This window comes from Eurytemora carolleeae, unplaced genomic scaffold (genome assembly GCF_000591075.1).
Source record: "Eurytemora carolleeae unplaced genomic scaffold, Eaff_2.0 scaffold1628, whole genome shotgun sequence".
Taxonomy (NCBI): domain Eukaryota; kingdom Metazoa; phylum Arthropoda; class Copepoda; order Calanoida; family Temoridae; genus Eurytemora; species Eurytemora carolleeae.
This window is the reverse complement of record NW_019397516.1, coordinates 26,811-53,737: the sequence shown is the minus strand read 5'-3', so window position 1 is coordinate 53,737 and position 26,927 is coordinate 26,811. Positions and strand designations below refer to the sequence as shown.

The 26,927-nt window shown below is 32.4% G+C and overlaps 2 protein-coding genes and 1 long non-coding RNA gene across 3 annotated transcripts in view; 1 reads left to right on the top strand and 2 right to left on the bottom strand.

The window, feature by feature from the left end:
• Positions 1-1,206: 1,206 nt before the first annotated feature.
• Positions 1,207-20,942, bottom strand: LOC111714694 (hepatoma-derived growth factor-related protein 2). Its single transcript, XM_023489847.1, has 16 exons — positions 20,909-20,942; positions 15,636-15,642; positions 11,758-11,804; positions 11,411-11,458; positions 10,680-10,760; positions 9,684-9,721; positions 8,968-9,242; positions 8,805-8,871; positions 8,201-8,257; positions 7,220-7,322; positions 6,607-6,669; positions 5,953-6,054; positions 5,266-5,369; positions 3,806-3,929; positions 2,243-2,310; positions 1,207-1,270 (listed from the first exon to the last, which is right to left on the bottom strand). Exons 3-16 carry the CDS (start codon positions 11,797-11,799, stop codon positions 1,207-1,209), a joined length of 1,236 nt encoding a protein of 411 aa, XP_023345615.1. The 5' UTR covers positions 11,800-11,804; positions 15,636-15,642; positions 20,909-20,942.
• LOC111714697 (cohesin subunit SA-1-like) overlaps positions 11,924-26,927 on the bottom strand; it is a 33,914-nt gene continuing 18,910 nt past the window's right edge. The window contains 9 exon segments of the mRNA XM_023489850.1: positions 11,924-12,170; positions 13,817-13,891; positions 15,350-15,435; positions 16,444-16,570; positions 17,133-17,209; positions 18,619-18,768; positions 24,423-24,485; positions 25,077-25,205; positions 25,782-25,925. Of these exon segments, the coding sequence (XP_023345618.1) occupies positions 12,119-12,170; positions 13,817-13,891; positions 15,350-15,435; positions 16,444-16,570; positions 17,133-17,209; positions 18,619-18,768; positions 24,423-24,485; positions 25,077-25,205; positions 25,782-25,925 (903 nt within the window). The 3' untranslated portion in view covers positions 11,924-12,118.
• Positions 21,412-24,310, top strand: LOC111714696 (uncharacterized). Its single transcript, XR_002768038.1, has 5 exons — positions 21,412-21,880; positions 21,936-22,013; positions 22,480-22,781; positions 22,854-22,975; positions 23,268-24,310. It is a non-coding gene; the product is annotated as an uncharacterized LOC111714696 (long non-coding RNA).

Genomic DNA, 26,927 nt, shown 5'->3' with positions numbered 1-26,927 from the left:
TCTCAACTTATTGCAGCTTCCAGGCATAACTCAAAAACCCAGACCCACTCCCCCACTTCAAACTTAGACAAGATTGGCTTGTAGTATGGAGCATTTTGAAGTACCTTTTAGCTTTCAACCGCTGGTTTAAAATTTTTTTTCAGCAACTTTATTCTTTCAACCACTGGGTTTAAGATTTTCAATAAATTTTTGCTTTGTCAATCACGTGACACATGCGTCGTCAGAGTTGGGTCTTAACGTCGGGTTTAAGGAATTACGGCTCGAGTCGGGAGCTCTGAAAAACGCAAGTCATTTCTTCTTAACTAAAAAATCGCATATTCTCCAGAGAAATTATCTTCTTTTCCGGCGAAAAAAGAACCGTTCACATTTGCTCATCTCGGTGTTTATCAAGGTAATACAAATTGTTATTTTAATATCGTGCGTTAGAAGCCGATCCAGGTCTATATTTTTTAACAACTCCGTGTGATCATAATATAAAAAGTCAGGTTAGGTTAAAATAGACAGGTAGATAGATACACGAGATTGTGAAGATATGTAGGGGGGAGGGGGGTCGGAGGACAACTCACCTACACTCAGATGTTAGTCATCGTCGTAAATATCAATACTATAAAGACGACTTTCGATTTTGATTTCTACCAAGTTTTCAAACATCATGAATACACATAAACATGAAAAGAAAATCATTTAACAGCTGCTCTTTGTTGTAAACTTATACTTGCATTTTGAAAAATAAATTAAGTAATAATTTTGGTTTTTATTTTGACGTGAACAAAACTTTTAAAAATTAAAAATATTAAGAGAATAGGATTTAAAAATTCAATAATAAAATGCCAACAAGATAATCCTAGGCCTACGAGAACATTAAAAAGTCAGTTATTTTTATTTTACGAAACGTGAAACTTCCAACCTAAATTTGTTTTGTGTCTACATTTCTACTGTTACAGAAGGAACATTTTTGTTTAAAGAAAATCTATATTTCAAATCGTTATATTAGTTTACAGATGTTTATTGTGTGTACAATGTTTAACTGTACATATCGGGAGGATTAATATCTCAGTAGAGGTCAAAAACCCAAACCTTGTCAAAAACCAGAGGAATAAATTTTCAAAACAAAGCTTGGAAAATTATAAGTATGGAATAGACAATAAAAAATGTTGCAGTGCTGAAGAAATATTATTTAGAAGTAATTTTGGACTTAACAAAGTACTAGGGGTATTCTGTAAGAGCTAAAGCTTGAGATTGAGGTAGACTCTTGGTAGCCTCTGCAAACCTGAATAAGAGAAATATTTATGAGAATATATTTAATTCACAGATATAATAATGTTTCTTAATCTGTCTTTAAAAACTTTTAATAAAACTTTCAATATTTAAAAAATGAATTCTGTCTGTTAACGTTTGCTTGTATTAATCTTTTTATCCTTAGATAAAATATTTAAAGTTTTTTTGTGGGTATATTTTCTTACAGGGCCAAAATATGGCAGAAAGGGAATTTTAATAATAACCGAGTCTTTGCAACAAACTGAAATTTTCTAATCCCTTTATCTTTGCAACCTGACGGTGTAAACCTGTGATATTTCTAACTTACTTATGCATGACATAATTCATAGTATGAAATATTGAAGGTTTACGACTACGATATTTTGTTGCAAAGATATAGGGACTATAAAATCATAGTTTGTGGCAAAGACTCAATTTCTTTGTTAAACAGTTTAATATATTAATATTAATGTTCGAAAAAAATGAAAGGGGGTATAAGATTACATCGAAAACTATTCGATGGTGATTCGTGCCTATAAGGAGAAAATTGTTGCCGAAGAACGTAGCGTCCTTACAATTTCAGAAAGTTACAATATTCGACTCGGATCGTAAACAAATCAATTTAATTTTAAACAAATCATTCAGATATTACAACCTACAGTAATAATCAATCATATCGTTACAATGAAGACGACTTTTATATTCATTTTATATTGTTAACACACTTTTCTTCGAATTACAAGTTGACAAAGCAATCAAAGAGAAGCTGTTTTAACTGACAGCTTCTCATGACCTCTATTTTATATGTATCAATGCTGTTTAACAGCTTAATGTTCCGTTCAGAGATTATGAAGCTTTGAATAATCGCTCGTTATATAACAGTTGAGTTGCCGCTTGGAAAATTGCACATTTGGGAAGTTGCCACTTGATCCATTGTCACTTGAGAAGTCGCCTTTGAGAAAATGACTTTGGGACCTTATTTTACCTGTTAACCTCCTGCTGTATAAATGCCTGGAACTGATTACTCGGAGATTCTTTATATTTAAACAGCATCTGAACAAGTAAATATATATATTATACTGTGAGAACCAGAAAACTGTGGAACACGAAGAGGACCCTTAAACTTCAGTTAAGATTTAAACATCTAAATGAACATGAAACACAGCAATTTTTTGTCTTTTTATTCCACAGTTTTCTGGTTCTCACTGTAATACAGTATACATCTTTAGGAAGTCTTTAAGTGCAAAATGAAATTTATTTCATTGGTCATAACTTTTTTGTTCATTAAGATATTAATGGAAATCATGGAATCAATATCATGGATTCTTCAGATTTTGCACACAGCTAGCAATGGCCTCCTTCTAAAGTTTTGGACTCTAGGCAATTTTCGACCTGACCTCGCATGCTTTATTTGAATTTATTGGAAGAAAAAGAGCCACTTTAAAAAAGACGAAATAATTGAGTCTAGCAAGAAACTGGCAACTTCGGATAGAATCTCTTTTCATTCTTGTTTTTTATCTTACTTTTTCTGCATCTGCAGACTTACATTTTTTTAATTATTAAACATGTGCACAAGAGTGTACGTAGGCTTTAACCCTTCACCAGGTTCTATTTTAAATAAAGTGTCAAAATCTTTGTAGATAGAAAAATGTTCTGATCTAAAAATGAATTTTCGCTGATTGCTGAAGATTTCATTGTTGTGTCTTTTTTATAACATTTTCTAAAAATCATACTGTACTAAAACTAGATTTAATTTATTTATTTTTACATAGAATTTTTTATCTTAAATAAGCTTATAACTTTAAGTTGCTGATTGTCAGAAAAAATAGACAATTAAGAGCAATTTTATTCTTTTCTTATTTTGTTGATCCGTTTAACAAATATACAACATATGGGAAATAATTTTATTTTACATTTTGATTGACACAAAAAATCCTTGATATTAGACGAAGAATGAGGATCCTAATGTTTATATATTACTATAAGAAGCAAATGGATCAAGCCAGCCCATGAAAAAGAATTAGCTTAGCACACTAGCAATTAATCCATCAATATTTCAGCATCTATAAAATGTTAACTGAAAAAGTTCCATGACTTTCGGGGAAAACAATAAACAAGAGGAATATTTAATTTAATTGGAAGTACGCATCAAGTTAAAACTCATTTTTTAAATTTTGTTTTTGATTAACTATTATATGGCAGGTTAGAGAAAAGGGTTTGTTTATATTTAACAGGCGTATTAGGAATGCACAGATACGACTATCTATATGTTTACTTCGCTTGTCTGTTTGTTTGTGACCGATAACCGTCCAAACGGCTGGATTGATCGAGCCCAAATTTTTTGTGGAACTAATATGACCCCAGGGAAGGTTTATGTATGCTCAGAATTACAAAAGTTTGTTACCAAATTTTTGAAATTCAAAAAAAAATTTTTTTAATCCGCTACCTTTTTTGTTAGTGCTTTCTATTGTAAAAAGAGAAAACAGATAGAGCCAAAATTAAAAGTTGAAAAAGTAGATTCCAGTGAGAAATGGAAATACACCTTTACCTGTAGTTTCTTGTAAATTGTCTCTCCCATTATCTGAATATTCTTAATATTCCGCTTCATTCTCTCCTTCTCTTTATCTGGTAAACTCATTTCTTCCTTGGAACCCTGGTATCTTACCAGCTTCCTAAATACAATTATACAGTTATACAATACTTCCTTGGAACCCTGGTATCTTATCAGCTTCCTAGATACAATTTTACAGTTCTACAATACTTCCTCGGAACCCTGGTATCTTACCAGCTTCCTAGATACAATTATACAATACTTCCTTGGAACATGGTATCTTACCAGCCCTAGATACAATTATACAGTTATACAATACTTCCTTGGAACCCTGGTATCTTACCAGTTTCCTAGATACAATTATACAAATATACAATACTTCCTTGGAACCCTGGTATCTTACCAGCTTCCTAGATACAATTATACAATTATACAATTATACAATACTTCCTTGGAACCCTGTTATCTTATCAGCTTCCTAGATACAATTATACAAATATACAAATTAAATCAAATCATGCTTTTAGGGACGTCCTACACCCACGAACCATAATTGACGTGACTATACTAAATCAATAATGAAGTGAGGTCTTACGATTAGTACTCTTTGTTTATTTCCACTTGATTGTGCAAGAAAATCCGCTAAGAAGTTATTTTTATCACGGTCATAGACAAGAACGAAAATGTGTGAAATTGACAATTTACAATTGGAACCCTGGTATCTTTCCAACTTTCTCAATAAAACAATTAAAATAATGCACTAGTATACAGAATTGAAAAAAAAAATTATTTATGGCTTGAGCCCGTGAATACGAAATATTTTTTTCTCATTTTACCAACTTTTTGTTGTGCAGTGAGAGGTTAAAACTTAATTATATTTAAGGAAATATATTAATAAAATATGTTGTTTTGTGGAAACCATAGAAGGGAGTAAACACTAAACAGCGTTGTTTTTCAAAAGAAAAAGAAATTGAGAACAAATATTTAAATAAAGGAACTGAACAGAGTCTTAATGCCGATATCTGTACAATCTGATAGTGGAAACTTTTGAAATTCCAAACTTTAATTAAAAGATCAACAGATTTTAAAGATTACACCATCAGGGTGCTCTAGATGTAGGAATTAGAAATATTTTTGGTCAAAATTTCATTTTCTCTTTAAATGAACTTTCGCTGGTTTGAAGAGGACCATGCCCAATTCACAACAGCACCTGCTTAATCCTTTATCTGATCATTAGTGTGGAAGATATCTTCAATTTTCTAGCTTAAAAAGTAAAATTTTTTTCTTTGTGTCCGTGTCAAGAAATTTGCGAGTCACTTTCATAGCAAAACCCCGCACGGTTTAAATCATGGATATCTCATTCATTCTGGGCCAGGCAAAGCTTTAAAGGTTTCTGTTGTGAATCTAACATGTCATCCTATAATTGGAGAGCCACTGTATTCTTGAACCCGAATTACCTCATAGTATCAACTACAGCTGGCTGTTTAATGATCATAAGTTTGTCTAAATCAAGATGGAGAAAATTCTGTAAACATCGCACACATTCATCAGTATCAGGATTCTAAAATACAGGATACAAAATACAGAATACAGAATACAGAATACAGAATACAGAATACAGAATACAGAATACAGAATACAGAAAACAGAGTACAGAATATAGAATACAGAAAACAGGACACAGAATACAGAGTAAACTCTTGATACACTGGATATACTGGGATACAGAATACAGAATACAGAAAACAGAGTAAACTCTTGATACACTGGATGAACTGAATACATGGGATACAGAATAGATTGCAGATTACAGGATTCAGCATACGAACACAAAGTACAGTATATGTAATAATACAAGATGAAGAATAAAGAGTACAGAAAGAATACGAGATACAGATTACAGAATACGGAATAAGAGATAGATAATACAGAAGACAGGATACAGAATACATAACATAGAAAAGTGACTAAAGAATAAGGAAAACAGAATACAGAATCAAGAATTAAAAAAACCTGAACATAAACCAAAATTATATCTTTGAAAGCAACTGTAAAAAAACTAAATAAAATAAAAGAAGTTAAAAATTAGAAGTTCAGGGAAATTTAATTTTTAAAATGATTTTAAGCAGCATGGAAATCTTTACCTTAGAATGTAGAGCTTTCCTGATTGCTATATTCGTCTCCACCATCTCCTTCTCACGTAGTAACCAGGATACCTTCTCCCGTCTCAGTGCTAGTTCAGCCACCTAGATTGTCACTTCTCATTTTAAAATACCAAATATACCGATGCAGAAGTTTACCATAATACCATAATTTGTGTATTGTGTTATTGACGTCATTGGCCACATATTTAGTTTTAAATTCAAGAAATTTTTTAAACAAATTGTGATATTTCCGCGAAAAAATGGTGCGGAAAAATGGCGAAATGAAAATCAAAGATTAAAGCTATGATAGATACTTGAAAAGAGGCCTGAAATCCTAGTTATTTAATATTTTCACTAGTCGGGATCCAAAAAATTAAAATGGATTGGATTAAATCATTAAACCTACGACGTATTTCTTAAAAATATATGTTTATACGGGAACTGCCAACTTGTGTATATTTTGTAGAAAATATTTGGATTTGGAGAGAAAAATGAAAAACTAGATTTTACTGGCAAGCTTTCCCATTCGATACGTTTAAAGGTCAACTGTTCCCTGACTCAGCAAAAAAACAAAGTGGGAAAAAATTATTTTTAAGTAAATATATTCCTCTGAACAAACTTGAACGTCGAAGGTTAAGTATTTTTAATATTTACCCTTTTTAACTGCTGCGTTTCTTCTGTAGTTAGTTCTGATTTTGACTTCAAACTATCCACGAGCTAAATTATAAAATCATTTCTTTAAATTAACATGACACAAAGCACTGGTCGAACAGTTAAAAAATAGAATACAAAAAGAGAATAATAATATAGCAGAGACGGGTCTACAGATTAGAAAATAAGGACAGACATAGAATAGATAAAACAAAAAAGAACAGAGAATAGACGGAAGAAAAAGGAGGCACAGAATGGAGACTAGATAGAAGAAAAAAGAAAAACAGGATAAAACTAAAGACAAAGGGAAAAGATTGGAAAGAATGAAGAAAAAAGGTAAATACCAAATAATTTATATCAACAATCAATCAATCAACAATACCGGAATTTAGGAAACACTTCAATGCCATTTTTTAATACTTCTTTAAATAATTGTTTCAGAGACGAATTAAAAAAATTTGAACCTCGTCTATATACACGGTTCAAACATGGTTGGTTCAACCTAAAGTTTTAATCAGTATTTCGAGATTTGACCTAGCGCGCAATTCACAGTTCAGCGACACGGTTCAAATTCATTAATTTCGACCTCAGGACAAAACTAGCACAACTAGCATACCTCAGCCGGGATAAACTCTCCGAGCTCCACGAACTCCTTGAGCTTCCTGGCATTCCTAGCAGTAGACAGCAGCCAGGTCAACTTCTGCTCATGGGACTCCCATCTAGATAAGCATATTTATGGGACTCCCATCTAGATGAGTATATTTATGGGACTCCCATCTAGATTAGTATACTCATGGGACTCCCATCTAGATAAGAATATTTATGGGACTCCCATCTAGATAAGTATATTTATGGGACTCCCATCTAGATTAGTATATTTATGGGACTCCCATCCAGATAAGTATATTTATGAGACTCCCATCTAGATTAGTATATTCATGGAACTCCCATTTAGATTATTATATTCATGGGACTCCCATCTTTCAAGAGTTCAAAACTGCATTAAGTTAATTTTTTTTCTATCATATCTCCTGTACTTCTTTTCTTTACCCAGATCTTCCGAGGATCATCTATCTGTAGATCCGTTCTGAACAATATACTTATGTTATATTTATATAATATATATATTTTATTTCTAAACTGCAGGCCGCAAGTGTGTATATTTTCTAGAAAAATGCTTTACATATGTTTATTTTTTTTAGGCCTTCAGAGTTTCGCCCAATTACTATATCTATATAATAAAGCTCTTCGCTTATATATACATACTTATAAAGTGCCCGGCGTTACCCGTGGAAAAAAAAATTTAGATTTTTTTCAGCCTTTGTTTCCTCCGTGATACCCTTGGGTTATCTCAAAATTTCTTAGCCCATTCGGTCCAGACGTTCGGTCGGCTGTTAGGAACATATATACGACTGTCTTGTTTCAACTTATAGATATTTTAGCAATAGCTGAAACCCATGGGTACCCTGCGAGTAACATAGGCTAAAATAATTAGATTTTTTTCTTCAAAAAAATCTAAATTTTTATTTTTCAAAATTCATTTTTATTCTCACGGGCAATGCCTGACGCTAGTATTACATATATATAGTATTTTCACCTAGGTTTAGTCTGATCAGTTTGATGTTTTACATCACCATCTCCTCGTGTCTCATCACTGCATCAAGTAGAAATAGTAATTTCAATAATCAGATAATCTCAAAAGCACGAGAAAAAAAGCTGCAATTTTACAATAACCCCTCCAAAAAAAATAACAAAATAGTTTCCTGTTATACAAAAAACAGTTAAATTTTACGTCAATATCTTTTTAGACAATAGATTTAAAAAGCCTTATGAAATACAAATTGTTTATCATAACGTTACTACTTCACACTTAACAAGCTATTCTGAGAAGATTTAAAAAAAAAGGAATTAAAGGGTAAAAACATTCCACTCGGAACCGTCTTAAATGGGGGTTAACCCTCAAAACTGATAAAAAATTTAATAACGGGCTTGCAGCATTCAAGAGTGAGCGTCTGTTAAGGCTTCGGTTAGGAACCACTTTGTACTTTAGGTATATAGAGTACATAAGAATCAGGGCGTTTGTGCTTTACAGTCCCATGAGAGTAAAATTACGCGCTATAATAAAGAACCAGTCTGTTCTCATGCCAGATCAGTGCCATTTCCAATCCCTTTATTTCTATTCCCTGATTCTACGCCTATACCTGAACCGTTTCTGTTTAATGACCCTTCCACTTCTACTAGATGTTTGTGGGGCGGAGTTCAAACTTCCTAAAATAACGACAATTTCTTTCTAATTGTTGCACAGATAAAGTTTTAAATGATACCATTGTGAATCAAACATTCTTCGAATTAAAAAAAAATTACCTTCGGTTTCAGATTCCTCAGCTGATCGTTTAGTTCCTCTTATCCTGGCAGAATCCGCTCCAGGGGTAACAGGGGTAGCAGACCCCCTCTTCACAGGGGTACCATCACAAAGTTTCAGGGGCTTTCGAACTACAGGTTGGGGGGCACTCTTCTTCTCATCCACAGGGGTGTCAAGGGATTGAAGCGGGGGGTCTGCATCATCAGTAACCTGGTCCACACCAGGGGCAATTTCAGGGGTGTACTTCAATTCATCAATACCTTTTCCATAGTTCTTCCTGGCAACAGAACAATATTGTATATTTTCTAGTATTATCATAGCCCTTGTTTCAAAATCAATCTGCAACCCGTTCTTTTTCGTACATTGTAGGATTGTGGAAAAATAAAGATATAAAAATGTAGCGGATTTTTCTGATTTCGTTGGTAGATTTTTAACAGTTTATAAGATATATGTATTTGTGGGTTAGCACTAGGCATTAAGCAGCCAAACAGTAAACACTTGCATCCAACTATATATTTCCAATCCATATATCGATTTAATCTAATGGTGTAAACCTTTGATATTTAAAGCTCAGGTTGCCAGATATAAGGATTAGAAAACTATGATTTAAGTCCAGTGTTGTTTCATTATCTAATTGTATAAAGAGCAATAAATTAATAATAAGCGTTTATCAAAACACTTTTCTATTTTTTAAAAATAAATCTTTAATTATTCTTTCCTGTGAATATTTTTTGGTATAAAAGACGCTTGGTTCTCCTGTTAACACGCATTAACAACATTGTGAATATTGGAATAAATAAATAAAAAAAATGTTTATCCACTTAATATATTTTTTCTAGAGAAGTAGATTTAAAGCATGTTTTTATCATTAATCTTTAATTAAATTCTACTGATAAATCTCTAATCTGATCAAATAAATTGTTTACAGAACTGGAAACTCTTGTTTTTTGAATATCGAGATCAATGCTTGATCTCCTCTTTTTATTAATCCAGGGGTGTATTTAATTCCAATTTTTTTATTCTTTCCCCCACCTCAAATTTTATGATTTCCTTTCCCAAATTCGAGAACAGACATCTTTTTCTAATATTTACAGGGGGATTTCATACACCCCTGTATTAATCTGCAAATCAATTCAATCTAATATCCCGGAAAGTGTCTAAAATTCAACCAATCAGTGTCGTTTGTAGAAACCGAACAGCCAAGATGAAGTCGAGAATTTTTGCGTGAAACCATTGAGAGAACTCTCATCGGCCAGAACCCAGCAGGGATATCCAAAAGTGAGAATTAAGCAGAAAATTAAAAATGTCTATAGTAAATACCGGAATAAGGGTATCCACTATCCAACATAAGAGTTTCCAGCACAGATTTTTTTTTCAAATGTAAGACTGGAAGCATCATCTTTCTTTAAATACTTGTACTTTGAACATTTAAATGTTAAATTTGATTGATGGAGAGGAAAAGAGATTCTATGTATACAGAACTAGAAGGGAGCCCGGTTTTGCCTGGGAAGTAATCTATTCTAGAAAAGCCAAGCCATCCAGAATTTTTAAACCAAGCTTAGATCATTCCAGTGTGGTTCTACCGGGTTCCCCAAACATAAGTTAAACAAATTAATCAAAGGTTTCATAAATTATGATCGGACAAACAAACAGACAGACAAACAAACCGATATTACTACATTGTACAGATAGAATAATAATGTTAAAGCATTTCCTTTGAGAACTCGAATATCTCGTTTGCCTTAAGAGTAGCATTCTCGTAGGTTCCGTAGAAGAACACTGCATACTTACCGTTCTAAAATACAAGAACACTGCATACTTACCGTTCTAAAATACATCAGTTTTTTTAATGTCAACACAGGGTTGGTTATTTTTAAGAAAACTCATTTTTTAGACCTGGGGAAAAAACCAAAAATTGGACATCACAAAGGCAAGTTTTTTCATTTATTCGCCCAGAAATTTTATTTCCCCCCCCCCTTCCCATTTAGCGAATAAAAGCCTAATAATACATACCTATTCATGATTCCTAGGATGCTTAGTAGGTTTTACAGAATTAAAATGTTGCTAATTATAAAATGGGGTTTAAACAATATAAAATCTACTAAATATGTATCCAGAAAGTCCACTTCCCCCTCCTGGCTAATGTTGTTTATCAGTTTCACTCTTATTTTTTTAAATAAAAACCTGTAATTAAACTTTCAAGAGTTCAAAACTGCATTAAGTTAATTTTTTTTTAATTAAACTTGCTAAAAAAATCAAGTTCATTTTTGCGTATCAGGGTCCAATTTTGACATAATGCAAAAAAAAAGATGTTTAGAATTAACACTCTTGAAAAAAATGCTTTTACAATATGCCAAATTTTGACTCTGAAAAACGAACTAAAAACGAAATAACTTAATGCACATTACGTCTACGGCCCAGCGTGGTTGTTTTTCTAAAAGTTACCTCTGTTATCCGTGTAATCCTTGCTGGCCATGGAGGAAACCCTCTCACCTTAACAATCAAAATTACAGGGTTGAAAATGTAAAAGAGTTATGATGAGTCAATCTCGAACTTGAGTTTGATTTTACTCATTTGAATTCAAAAACTTTATTTCTTGCAACTATTGGGTTTGCATTCCACGACTAGACGGATAGATTGATAATTACAAGATTTTAAAAAAAGTTCTTCAACCAAAAACTGAACTTAAAATTAGTAAAAAGGAAAATTGATTGAGAATTCATGTCACCCCCCCCCCTTTCACTTTTCACTACCCAATACCTATTCCCTAATAAATTCATAATGTTATTCACCTTGGCAAAAACAAGGGCACCAACACTAAACTTTTTCACCATTTTATCTGATACGGAAAATTTAAATTAGTAAATTACAACGTGATGATTCAAAAACATTTCGAGATCAAAAAAGAAATAGATAAATTTCGAACTTTCGCACAATTTTTAGTGGAAACAAGATTTGTACTCAATAGTAATAATTATTCATAGATTCTAATTTACAAAACCAACAATTTACATACTTCATGAGAGAAATGTCAACCTTACTTTAATTACAGGACTTAATAGAAACTAAATATGATATTTTACAGAATACATCTTCTATACGGTCGCTGCCAAAAAAAATCTTCAGCGGTCGATTTGATCCTCGGCGGCCGAATTAGAGACGGAAATCTTCATCATCGGGATCATCATCCTCGTCCGAGCCGGACCTAAAAAAACATGGTAATTAGTTTAATTTTTTAATGTTAATGTTCCAGGCTTGAATACAGTATTCAAGGTGGGGCCGTACACAAGATTTATACAGAGATGTCCATACAGTTTTGTTTCTGTAAGAAAAGAATCTGGCCATCTGGCCTAATATACTGTTAGCCTTCGCTGCAGCAGAAGCACACTGTTTTGTTGGTTTCAGGTCCTACTGGTTGATTACTTCTACATCTTTTTCTTTGTCAGAAGCCTCCAGTACCACTCCTGACTTCATTAATGAGATATTCATATCTTGAATTATTCTTTACAATATGTACTACCTTACATTTAGATTCATTAAACTGCATTTTCCGATCATGTGCTCACTGAGTTTAAGCGTTCAATGAACTCTCGGTATATGCCTCTCTGTCATGATCTGAGTTAACCTTTCTTCCAGCTTTGGAATCATCTGCAAACTTTGACAGGAAAGTTAGTACATCCTCTATTACTAGATCTTTATGTAAATAACAAAACGGAGTGGACCCAGGACACTCCCTTGTGGAACACCAGACCAAACTGGTTTCCAGCCTGATGATCTACTGTTGTAAACAACTTTTTGGGATCTATCTAATAGCCAGGAAATAATCAATTGCAATATTTTTTCTCTGATTCCATGAGCTTCTAGTATACTTGTGCAAGTTTTCTGTGGGACACCTTGTCAAAGGCTTTAGCAAAATCAAAGTAAACAACATCGACTGAATCACCCAAATCTGTGTTATTTTGTACTGTTTCAAGATACTCTAGCAGGTTTGTTAAACATAATTTTTCTTCATACATCCATGCTGTGTATTTTTGTCTAGGTGGTCAACAATATGTTCTTTTAATAATGACTCCATCACTTAACAAATTACAGATGTCAGAGATATAGGTCTGTAGTTCCCAACCTCAAATCTAAACCCTTTCTTGAAAACTGGAACAGTATTTGCTTTTTCCCAATCAGTTAAAGGGGGTGTTCTCAAAAAATGAAAGGGGGTATAATTGAATTCAAGCGAAATCCCCGAAACATCGAGAGCAGAGGCACCTAGCGGCCAAATAATCGTCGTTCACAGTATATCGTATATAAAAAATATTATGAAACATGAATTATAAATCCATGCATCGAATTGAATTTAATTGAATTATTTACGATCTGAGTGGAATAATGAAACTCCGTGAATTTGTGTAGATGCAATGCTCCTATGGGTCCTACGTTCTATGATTTGAATCGTTTTAAACCCTTTCCTCCTTATATACGCAACAGACATAAGTAAAATTAGTAGCGCTCGATAAAGAATTTAATTTAATATACGCCTATACATTATAAACCTTTCATTTTTCGCGAACACTCTTTAAACAATGGTGATATTTACATTTAATTTCAATAGCAAGAAAAAAGTGTTAGATTTTCCTGTTTTTAATGGCGGATTTACGAAATAAAAAATATTTATTAAAAAAGTCTTGTTAAATAAATTTAAGGAAGGATAAAGGTTCGTTTACAAAGAGTTAGGAAGATGATTCCTTAGATTTAAAAAATGACGCATAATTTTAACAGAGAAATTTCAAATGTTTGTTTAAATTGATTTTTCGGCGAAAATCGAAAAATTCTGTTGTTCCGATTGATATAAAATTGTACCTCCTTCTTTTCCTCTGATAGGCCTTCTTTGGCGGAGCAGGCAAACTTTCTCCTTCACCGTGCACCAGGGAGTTCCTTTACAATATTTAAAAAAATCAAATTTCGCTGTAGAATTATGATATTTTATAGTTTTGGTTTTTAAACATTAATTTTCATGTAATACTGTTGAAATTACGGTACAAGTATCTTTTTTTGTTAATAGATTTATGGATTTTTTTTCATTTTAACAAATATTGGCTACGTGACCACTGACCAGTACCACCATTCAGTGATTAATGATTATCCTTTCAGAAAATATATTTTTAGGGAAAACACTAAACTGCATTTCACTAATCTTTACTGAGTGTACCCTGTATAGTGTATATGTACACAAACCTGTACATGTGAACATTAACTTGTACATGTGTACACTGACCTATTCATGCATAAACTAACCTGTACATTGTACATGCATACACTAACCTGTATATATATATATATATGTTCACTAACCTGTACTTAAGTACACTAACCAGTACATATATATACACTAACATGTACATGTATACACTAACATGTACATGTATACACTAACATGTACATGTATACAGTAAAATGTACATGTATACACTAACATGTACATGTATACAGTAAAATGTACATGTATACACTAAAATGTACATGTATACACTAACATGTCCATCTGCACATTAATTTGTACACGTATAAACTAACCTGTACAAGTTTACAATAACCTGTACATGTATACACTGAACTGTACATGCATACACTAACCTGTATATGTATATGTACACTAACCTGTACTTAAGTACACTAACCAGTACATATATATACACTAACATGTACATGTATACACTAAAATGTACATGTAAACACTAACATGTCCATGTGTACATTAATTTGTACACGTATAAACTAACCTGTACATGTATATACACTAACCTGCACATGTATACACTAACCTGTACAAGTTTACAATAACCTGTACATGTATACACTGAACTGTACTTGTATTCACTGTTACTAATCTGGTCAGTATATACTAACTGTACATGTATACACTGTCACTAACCTGTACAAGTTTACACTAACCTGTAAATGTGTACACTAACCTTTACATAAATAAACTAACCTGTACATGTAAACACTAACCTGTACATGTAACCTGTACATGTTTCTTCTAACCTGTACCTGCTTTCCTGAACCTGTACATGTGTACACTACCCTGTACATGTTTACACTAACCTGTATTTACATGTATACACTAACCTGTTCATGTGTACGCTAACTTGTACATGTATACACTGACCTGTAAATGTGTACATTAACCTGTAAATGTGTTACACAACCTATAAATGTGTACACTAAACTGTACATGTGTGCACTAACCTGTCTGTACATATGTACAATAATCTGTACATGTGTACACTAACCTGTACATATGTACACTAACCAGTACATGTATAAACTAACCAGTACATGTATAAACTAACCTCTATATGTATAAACTAACCTGTACATGAATACACTGACCTGTACATGTGTAGAGGTGCCCAGACCTCTGAGCGGCTACTAGGTACTCCCCCAGCAACTCGTTTATCCAAGAAGTCAAGAAGAACCTGAGAATAGAAATTATACAAATATTAATTACAGTAATATTTTCCTTATTAAAAATTGATTTTTCTTTCGTCTATGAATCTTTGTGGGGGACTCACTTATAATCAAAAAAAAATAAAACCCATTTGAATAAATTGATATTTTTTTTTTAATTGCATAATCAAATAACAGACATAGTTGAACCGCGTTGACAAGGTTGAACCACTTCTCTCCAGCTATAATAGTGGTTCAACTAAGTCTACTTGGCAAAAGCATTTGAGTCTTCCGGCAGTTATTACGTTTTTAAATAATAAATTTAGTGCATTGAAATTGTGATTTATAAAAATCCAGCGACGTCATGCAAAAGATATATATAATTATAAAGAACTTTATATTAAAGTTTTTAATTGAGAAAATGGCGATTCCTTTTAATGTAAACTGCTTTACTTATTTCCCCTAAAAAAAAAACTCAATCTTTCCTCTAAAATGGCTTATTTGTGAAAACATTATGAACAATAAAAATGATGAATCATAACATACTCATTATTCTTAAAGTTCAAAGGGCGCCCATAACTGAAAACCTGCACTATTTAACAAGAAAATTGCAAAATAGATTTTTTTGAGGAAATCTGTAACGCTCAGGTAATGACAGTTAAGACTGGGATTTTTCTCATCTCTTCTTATTCTCTTGACTAACCCAAACAATTTGTCTCGGTGCCCAGAATGCGTGAAATGGTTTAAATTTTTTTTTGTATTATGTAAAGTGGTTTATAATCTGAAAACACACTTTATTGGTCTTTAACAAACTTCTAAAATTGATAATTCACGTAATGCGGCATGATTTATAAAAATGGCAATACTAAATTTATCATTTAAAAACTTGAGAAATGCCGGAAGACTCAAATGCTGTTGCATGACAGACCGTCGGGTTGTGGCTAATGGCTGCCGGAAGACAAAAAAAGATAATATGGCATGGAAGGGGAAAATGTTGTGGCTCATGGCTGCCTGCCTTATTTGCGAGCCCTGCGTACCTTCTTATCCTGTTTGAGAAGCTTGTTGGTAAACTCTGTGAGTATCTCCAGGAAAGGAAGGTTAGGAGGAGCCCCAGCAGGGTCATCTGGATCCTCCTGGGGGGTCACAGCTACCTGGATACCCTTCCTAGATCAAATATAAGGATTCGATATGTTTCTATTTAAATGGACGCTATTCAACGATCTTATGCTTATATTCACAACGCTACCCTTTAGTCCTCTGTCTGATCAGACATGGAGATAACTTTCAAACCAGAATCTGGATAAAAATGGCATGCAGATGAAAGCATACTTGACAAGTAAGAAATTTGACAAATTATTTATTTTTCAGGATAGGACATAGACAAAGATTTAAGGAGTACCGTTGTGAATCTAGCATGTGACTGAGAGTTATTTGAGTCGTCAACGATCCCTTTAAAGCGTAATTTCATGTGACCCCCAATGCAAAGATTGCACCATAGCAATGCCCGATTTCCATGAGCATTTTTGGCTCACAAGAAGCACTGGAGAAGCTTTCAGAATTAAAAAAGAAAAACGAGGATATCTTCTACATTTTTAATCAGATTCAGGGTACAATGTATATCGGGTATTGCAATCTTTGCATGGAGTATCACTTAACATTACGCTTAAAGTCCCTTTAAGCAGATAATCGTGTTGTTCCAAGGGTGTGGAATGGAATTATAAGTTACCTATGAAGTGTAGTCACTGCTTCTCTATTCTTTACAGCATCCAACCCAAAGGAAAGTGCAAACCTCTTTGCAAGTTCCTAAAACATCTTTTTTGAAAGCATTCTTAAAAGATGGATGAAATGTGTTCACTGTTCAGAGATGAATTTATTTTTTGAATTGTGGATATTGTGATGAATAGTTTATTTCCAGAAAAGTGTATACAAATTTAACCAATCAGAGTGACGTTTCAAAAGCCGGGAAATTTAAAAGTGTGCGCCATTTAATGAAAGAACTCTCATTGGTCAGACTTAGAAACATTGGATCAGATGAGGTTTAGCTACCTTACTGCAAACTAGGCTGAAGGGGAAGGTAAAATTTATGAGACTTTATGATCTCGTAGCTCCTCTAGTTCTGACTTCACGCACAAATATGGAAACGCACCAACCTGGAAATGGCTCAAAAAAAGGACTCATAAAACAAATTTAACGTAGTCTTCTCTCATTAAACAAAATGTTATTATTTTCAAACTTTTCATAGCATTAATTTAGGCGAGGTTATGTCGCGCCGCACGCTAAGGAGGGGGCGGAGCGGTGCGGCTAGGTCATGGCTGTGAAAATCGTTGGAATATAATCATTTTAATTGTAAGTTGAGAAAAGACGACATAAAATTAGTTTTATAAGTCTCTTTTTTTAAGGTATTTCCGTGTTGAGCCGTTTCCATGTTGAGCCATTTCCAAAGCACCAAATTTATTCTATTACATATTAGAAATTCAGAACATAACAACAATAAAAGGAGTAATATTTGAAAACATATTTGAATTTCACTCGATGGAGATGGGTGAATTGTTTCTTCCAGCTCGGATGAAAACGGAGTGGAGCCATTTAACCATTTTTTCCGTACATTTTCAAATTGATAATAATCCACGCGTAAGTTAAACTAAATTAGGTTAATAACACAAATAAATGGTTTTTCAGAAATTGTGATATTATATTCACATTAAATATTCCAACAATGTGAGATTCACGTTTTATTTCTACAAAAAAGTAAACTATTTTCATTTTACTCTTCATAATCTTCGAAAAACTTTCTAAGAAAGAAACTAACGAAACTTCTAATTTACCCATCCTTTATCTGTAGAACTCGGGATCATCTTATATCCTCGATATCTAGTGGTGCCCAAATTATTTATCGATATCAAACGCACAAAATGAACGATATATCACACAAAAGTTATGATCTCTGATGATGCGAACCTTGAATATTTTAAACTTAGGCTTTTTAAAAATTGTAAAAATTGCAAAGTTATAAATAAAATTAAATTTTGAGACAAGTCATCAGTTCCTTTATTTAATAATAGCTTAGGAACCCACAGTTGCCCAAGGTAGTCATAGTTAATCCCGCCTTTTACCCACGCTTTGTGGTAAATTAAGATTTTAGCTATTTTTCCCTATAAAAGTGGACAGTGGATATATGGAATATATATATAATCTGTTAAACCTTTGTTTACCTTTATTGAGTGGAAATCTTCTCCGTTCCTATCAATATCCCTCGCACCTGCCCCAGCCTCCTGAAGCTCGGTAAACTTGAACACCAAGGACTGAACCATGGTGAGGGCGCAGTTTACCTTGTTGTTCTCGCGGGCTTTACCCAGGGTGGCCTACAACATATCATGTTAAACATATTATTTAAAACAAATTTTATGAATTTATGTAGATAAATTCAAAAACAATTATGTAGATTTTCATTTATTAGTCATAATTTGACAACAGCAAATAAAGAATAATGTAATTTTTTTGCGAACCAAGTTTGCTCTTCTTTACTGTATCTGCAAAACGGATTAAATTAAAGCTTGAGCAAAGTAAAACTAGACTTAAAATGTTTAAACTGGAGGTCGAATTTTAGAATTTTTATTTACAAAAATTCCTCTGAGAGATTATTTTATTTTTTTTATTTACTTATATTCAGTGTATTCTTAAACATTATCTTTATAAAAGAAGGTTATTTATAAATTATAAGTTATAAATAAAGCCCATCTGAGTTCTTTTTATATCTATAAAAAGACATTTATTATTACATTTGTTTTCATTTATCTTTCCAATTAAGTATCAGACACCTAGCATAGTAAACAAATTAATGTTATTGAAAGAAAAATGTTTTTAATACGTTACAATTTCCAGCTGTCAAAATATTGAAAAACCATGTTTTCGATCTTCATCTAACAAATGGTTAACAATGAATAATGTAATTCTTATAATTCCATGTGAAATAAACTTAACAACTTAGGAATTTTTAACAAGTTTTTACAAAGAAAATTTAACAATAAATTTTTTTTTTTTTAAATGGAATATTTCTTTTTTGTTTGTACAAACTTGGCGTTAAAACATGTTTCGTAAATCGCTTTTTGATTGATGATCCCGAAACCTTTTAAAGGTTTATACAAATGTCCATTTTTGTTTCTCGCCGAAAAATTCTATACATATATTATTTATTTTGTTAATATTTTTGCAATTTGGATGTTAGATCTGCATATTTGAAGAATCCAGATCTAAAATGTTGTGAATTTAAAGAACTCAAATAATTTAAATATTTGCATGTAAAATTGCTAACAGTGACCTATAAACCTTTGTCTGATTGAGAACGAAATGTATATTCTTTTTTTTTGATAATAAAAATTGATTAATTTCAATTATAATTTCACTGTAAATTTATAAAAGTGACCTATGGATGTATGGTACAGTGATTCAACAATGCCTAAGAATTGCAAAATTTAATGTGTTTTAAAAGAGAGTGCCGTTTTTTAACTTCATTTAGGATAAAAAAACGTTCTGATTATTAATTCGTTATGAAAGCACCATCTTTTAATCATTCAAATTATGTCTACAGTTCCTTTAAACCCTTGTTCAATTGATTTATTAATAATAATAATTAAATAATATACTTATAATTCTCAATGGAAAGCAGCCCTCGATGTATTAAAAAACAGGCCATTACCATTCTTAAATTTCTGTATAAAAATTGTATTCAACCGCTTAATTGTGTAATAAGTATAAAAGAAACATTTCACTGGAAACTGGACAAAAGGTTAAATTTATGTAACATCACTAATATGACTTAGTGACCTCGTAGCTCATCAAGTTTATATACTACGCAAAATTAATTGTGAGAAAAGCTAATTTATATATACTAGTACATTAGCTCTATTTAACAGGAGGCGTTATTATTGAAAACATGTGCGCTTTACGTTAGTTTGACGAGGCTTATATGAAATTGTCGAGTTAGAAGTATAAATTATGACATATTGCTTATTATATTCACTTATTAAACTAGTGTTTACTCCTCATAACAACATGTTTTCTTCAATACTTTCCGAACCATTGAAATAGAAACACTAGAATTCATATTCACGCAAAAACAATGAAAGCTATTAAATTTGTTCGATTTGGGATCCTACTTGCTCTTGTTGTATTTTATTTATATATGGGAAGCACATCGGTTGAAAAATATTTAGCAAAAAAAACTTTAATGTTAAGGTAAGTTTTAAAATGGAAAAATTATATACATTATATACATATACACAATTCAGAATTTTTTTTTTACTTATTCCCAGTTCTGTTACTGACTTTGAAAAAGTGGAATTTCCTGCAATTACTTTTTGCAAACTTTACACATTCATGGACCCAAGTTTGACCATCATGGATCAAATAGATACATGGGATAATGTATCTGCTGCGGCTCTGAAGGTGTGGGCACTTGAAAACACACAAACAAGAGATCAGATTTTTCAATTCGTTCAACACAGAAGTGAATCAAGAAAGTTTCCTTGTGATACCGTGAATTCTCCAACTTTTACTGGAGCTTGTAGTTTTCCTTTTAAATTCTATGATTGTGCCCTGGTAGATCCAACTAATCCAGAAATAAGCGGAAATTGTGAATCATTTGATCCCCAAGAAATGCAAACTGTTAACAACTGCACATTGTCTGAAGACACCAAGCCTTGGTGTGCTGTTCATGTCTATGAAAACAAATCAATGGTTATAGGCAGTGCTTATGATGTATTCCTACGAATATCTTCTATATCAAAAACAAATGAAAAGTCTGACAATCATTTATTTACAGCAGTGCTTAGGACCCGATTCTGCAAAAATATGCAGATCCATGTATACAATCCAAAGGGCAAAATATCAACCAAAAACTGTAAAAATAAATTATTTAATATTAAAATACCAAATCCGAACTGTTAAATAAATGATAAATAAAAATAATGATAGGTAAATTTTAAAGAAACCTTCATGACCTGGATCCGGAACCTCTATAAAAATGATATGGATTCTAAGCAATGAGACCCCATTATTATTATTATTAATATTATTTTTTATTATATTATTATTAAAAAACAACCAGTCATTCAGTACAGTGGGGGAATCTTAACCATATTTTTTTTTCTGATATTGAATCTTAATGTCAGTGACAGAACTAGATCCTATGTACTGATTAAAGGTGAATGGGCTTATTGTGAAGAAGCATGCAACGGGGAATTACCCAATCAGAAAGCACCAGAACATATTGCAAGCTCTGCATTTAACAGCTTGTGGGACAGCAGGATTTTCCATTTTAAACCTTGGGAAGCAGGTCATTGCCACACATATTCTCCGAATGAAACCTTTCTGCCCAACACTCCTGGACACTTCTATGGGTTCCTGGGAGACAAAGCACTCAACCTTAGTGTGTTAGAATTCTATGGGTATGATGTCTACTTACATTCATCTAAGGTAAGTTGTAGGAATATAAAAAACAAACTTATTTTTTTAACATTAAATTTTTAAGCATTTTTGGGCCTCTGACATATTAGGAGAAATTGGACAAGCAGACAAAATACTGCTGAATGTGGGAGAATATATAAAGGTCAATATTTTAGTTATAATACGTTACGAAAAATGTTTCACCTCAGAATTTCTTTTTGGAATCTTCCAATTCACACACATCATTGAAATCCTCTCCAGATTGTTTAGCATCCAATATCCAATATCACCAAACAAAACCCTTCAGCTTATAAACATTTTTCCTCAAGGCTTCTCAATATACTACTATAGCTTAGAATTTTTCAATGGTTAATCCACCAAAGAAAAAATTAATTTTTTCTTTGGCGGATTAAGCAAATATTGAGTAAATTACATTGGGATGGTTCAAAGGTTTTACTAATGGAAGCTTTGTATTCGGAAGCAGAAGCTATAAAATCTTTACTCTGCTAATATGGGGTCACCAAAAGTGTCAAGAATTTAGTTGTAAAATTTAAGCTATATCGTACAAAACTTTGAACCTAGTCTTATAATGTTCAAAATTAAGGTTAAAATAATATCAATTTCCTTAGGTAGAATTTGAGCGAGAAATAGAAACCCGACTATCCGAAGTATTTAACTGCATTGAAGACAAGGAAAGTGTTACATGACAAATAATTTTAAATAATTAAAAAGAACAATTTACTTTAGGACTACAGCTTTACAGATTGTGTATTTGAGTTTATATTTGAACAGACAGGATGCAAACTTGATTGGTTTTCTGATGCTTCTGCTAACGTTCCTTTGTGTAGTAGTGCAGACCAAATTAAAAGGCTATATGAATTGATGGACAAAGTAAATAAATGGACATATAAAATCATTTCAAAGAGTTCAGGTAAATAACAAATAGTTTATTACAACCATTTAACCTCAAACAATTTGTTAAATTTTGACCTTTAAATTGTAGGTTGCTATTTACCATGTGTTAAAGAAATCATTAGTATCAAGTCAATAAAGCGAGAGAAAATAAATTGGGACGTGAATTGGACCTCGGAATTTTTCCTTGAATCTTATTCAGATCGTGTCAAGGTATTTTTTACAAAAATAATTAGGGCTTAGCTGTACACAATGTTTAGGATCCATTTCATTATGATGCAGATACTGATCCAGGTTTTGCAAATTTTTCTTTTTTTTTCCACTTATTTTTATACTGAAACTTAATAAACCATTCAGAGATATTTACAACAGTTTAGATTTGGGGGTTGACCATTTTTAGTTGATATTTTGCCAGTTTGATCCAGATTTGTGGATCTCTGGATCCAGGAAGCCAAAATATTAAGCACTGACTGCACACTTCTTATTGATCATCAATACTTTATAGGTAACTGAAGAAACCCTTGTCTATGACGGCTGGGAATTGATAAATGGACTGGGTGGACTCCTAGGTCTTATTCTTGGATACTCAATGTTATCTTTGTCTGACTATTTAATCACTCTTGTAATCTCCTTTGCCGGGCAGCATAAAAACTTCTACTGAATTAACTAGAGAGTCTCATCTATATATACTTTGCTTGTGTATTTGTTTGTTTATAACCAATTAACGTCAAAACAGCTGAACCGATCAGGCCCAATTTTTTTGTGGAACCTCAAATGACCCCATGTTTCATGGGTTATAAGAATTTCTAAAGTTTGTCTACAAAACAAATAAGATTTTCATCAAAATTTGAAAATACTAAATTAATGCATAAATATTTCTGCTAATTTATATCACTTTAGTTGAAATTTTTGGCTTAGAATAATTTGGTTCATATCAAATCATACATGTAGGGATCATCTAAGGCTCTGTCATACAGACCATAGGATGTGTTTTATTGCATGCCTGAATGTTCTGAGATCTTATATATTGAATCTTGCCAAGATCACAGCAACACCACCAAATCTAAGCCTTGTCATTAAAATTCTGCCATTTACATAACTCTTAGTTTCATTAATGGTTTGATTTCTTGATAGATAAAAACCTTTCTGTTTTGTGTATAATTTGAAAACTATTTTTTGAAGTCTAACCTGCGCTTTGTTACACAAGACTATTATAAACATTATAATCAACACTGTAATAATCATTATAATTATCACTATGTAATTGTTTTTGGTCATTGTCATAATCCTTACTATTAGCATTATCATAATCATAATTGTAATTTTCATCCTTATTATGCATTTCAATGTCAGAACAATAAAGAAAACTATCCAAATTGAAAATTCCTAGTACAGAGCAAAAAAATTTCAAAACTCCGAATAGCTGAAATTAATAGAAGTAATTGTTTTTTTAGAATTGATGTTAACCTAATTGTCAAAAACTCAGAAAAATAAGTTAAATAATATAAATAGCAAAAATGACGTAAATAAGAAGATTTTATCAGTCACGCTCACGAATTACCCCCCCCCCACCAAAAAATGTTTTAAAATATCACGATTCATGCTTTTTTTTGCTCTAAAGACAGGTAAAAGAAATGTTGGGAAAAAAATAAGAATTTACCTTGATAATATCCCCATAGTCGTTGTAGAAGGTCACGTAGTGTTTCAATATATCTGATCCAAACTAAAAATATGCATTTTATACATCTGTTTGTGCCCCTCAAAAAACGTTTAATTTTCCCATTCTAATAAGCCCCCTTCCGCAGAAAATCAGATATCCATTTCAGCTTGATGTAAAAGATGAAATCATGTATAATAATACAGGGTGTCCCAAAAAACCTGTACCAATTTTGGACCAACATTGACGATTTTGGACACTACAGGAAATACAGTCAGGGTATTGGGTGCTGAGGTAACAATTTTCGTTGAATTTTCACATCAAGGTGTCGATGGAAAGTTCTGTTGTCAATAATTTAATCAAAATTTCAAGATTTAGTAAGTTTTTTTTCTTTCTAAGTCTCTAACTTTTTTGGTACAACCACTTCTTTGAGTTTAAATGAAATAACTGAAATATCAAGCTTTCCAATCACCTTGCTTTTTAAAATTTAAGTAGCTTAAAACTAAAAAATAACATTATTTAAATATCATCATAATATTCATAATTTTTATAAAAATGACTCAATCATTTCTACTTTCCTTTCCCATCCCTTTAACCTTCCCTCTACTTGTATTTGGCCTTTAAATAATTCTTTTTTGGAGGGTGGGGATGATATACCTTGGTTGGGATGACATTGTAAACAATAAGTTTACAGTACGATGCTAGAAAATTCCTCCGTTTGTGCAGTTCTTCAATTTTCTGATGGTCGTCAATATCTTCATCAGTGTCGTCAATGAACACAAAATCCTGAAATAATGGGTTTTTAAACTTCAATACTTCAAATGGTAGATGGCAAGTTTTCCTCATTTGTTGATATTCAATACCCAAAACTTCATTTTCATATCTTGAATACATATCTTGATTTACCCCTTGATATCCGATTCTACCCAGGATATATGGATATTCTGTTGAATCCCAGACATTTAGATATCTAGATATCTTGTTCTACCCTACATATCTGGATATTATGTTCTACCCTGGAAATTTGGATATCTTATTTTACCCTGAATATCTTAATATCTGGATATTTTCTATCCTTGATATCGGAGTCCGAATTTAATGAACTTAAGCCGCGTCTTAAATCTACCAAAAACTAGTTTAAATTGAGCGCCGGCTTAAATCTTGAAACATTGAATACAATTTTAAGTGGAACCAACCATAATTGAGCCGCGGCTCAATTCCTTTAAATTCGGCCTCTGGATATCTTAATTTACCCTGGATATCTAGATATCTTGTTCTACCCTGGACACTTGGATATCTTGTTCTACCCTGGATATTTGGATATCTTTTTTCTACCCTGGATATCTGGATATCTTGTATTACCTGTACAAACGTGTTGAGGTACTCCACTAGTTCATTGTCTGCAGTATACTGTAGTCCGACCAGTTTAGCACCTCCTTCAGTGTGTGCAAACATTATCAGGAGATCACATATAGATAGATAACTCTGCTCCTTCCATCCTATCTCCTAAACATAATCAATAGATCACAAGTAGATAGATAACTCAGCTCCTTCCATCCTATCTCCTAAACATAATCAATAGATCACAAGTAGATAGATAACTGAGCTCCTTCCATCCTATCTCCTAAACAGAATCAATAGATCACAGATAGATAGATAACTCTGCTCCATCCTATCTCCTAAACAGAATCAATAGATCACAAGTAGATAGATAACTGAGCTCCTTCCATCCTATCTCCTAAACAGAATCAATAGATCACAGATAGATAGATAACTCTGCTCCATCCATCCTATCTCCTAAACAGAATCAATAGATCACAAGTAGATAGATAACTGAGCTCCTTCCATCCTATCTCCTAAACAGAATCAATAGATCACAAATAGATAGATAACTCTGCTCCTTCCATCCTATCTCCTAAACATAATCAAGAGATCACAATTAGATAGATAGCTCTGCTTCCTGTCGTTAGATTTCGACTTTTTACAGCTCTTTGGAAGACCTAGCATAAGAGAAAGCATATTGCTCAGTTATTCAAAACATTTTTTGCTTAGATTTTGGACAGATGTCTTTTTAGAGAATTTTCACATTTTCAGTTTCCCTTTAATACAAATTTAGTTTTAGAAAACTTTGCATATTTGTATTTTCCGTGGTAAGGGCTTTTCAAAAATGTATAATTTATCATATTTCACTCACTTTTTGTTTTTTCATATTTTTTTGCTGAATAACTTAAAATTTGAATTTTTTTTGCAGATATTATAAAAGTAACCCCAAGGGCTTCATCATATTTCGCTCAATTTTAGCTTTGCACATTTTTTGCTTAATAGATTTAAATCTTCAAAATAATCGTTGCGGATTATTGAAGCTTCGAACCCAAGGGTTTTCTAAAAATTTATCAAATTCTATGGATTTGTATCACAAAAAGGAAATAGAGGACACCCCCCCTCCCAGATTATTTAGGGTAAACCAGACGTCAGCCTGAATAGGGTAGTCACTAGTAAGTTTAAACA

Coding starts and splice junctions, on each gene's coding strand:
- LOC111714694 (XM_023489847.1), bottom strand. CDS start 11,799: ATGGTGAAAAAGTTTAGTGTTGGTGCCCTTGTTTTTGCCAAG. Junction 10,761..11,410: donor GGATTACACGGATAACAGAG/GTAACTTTTAGA, acceptor CTTGTATTTTAG/AACGGTAAGTATGCAGTGTT. Junction 2,311..3,805: donor CAATTTACAAGAAACTACAG/GTAAAGGTGTAT, acceptor TTACTTGTTCAG/ATGCTGTTTAAATATAAAGA.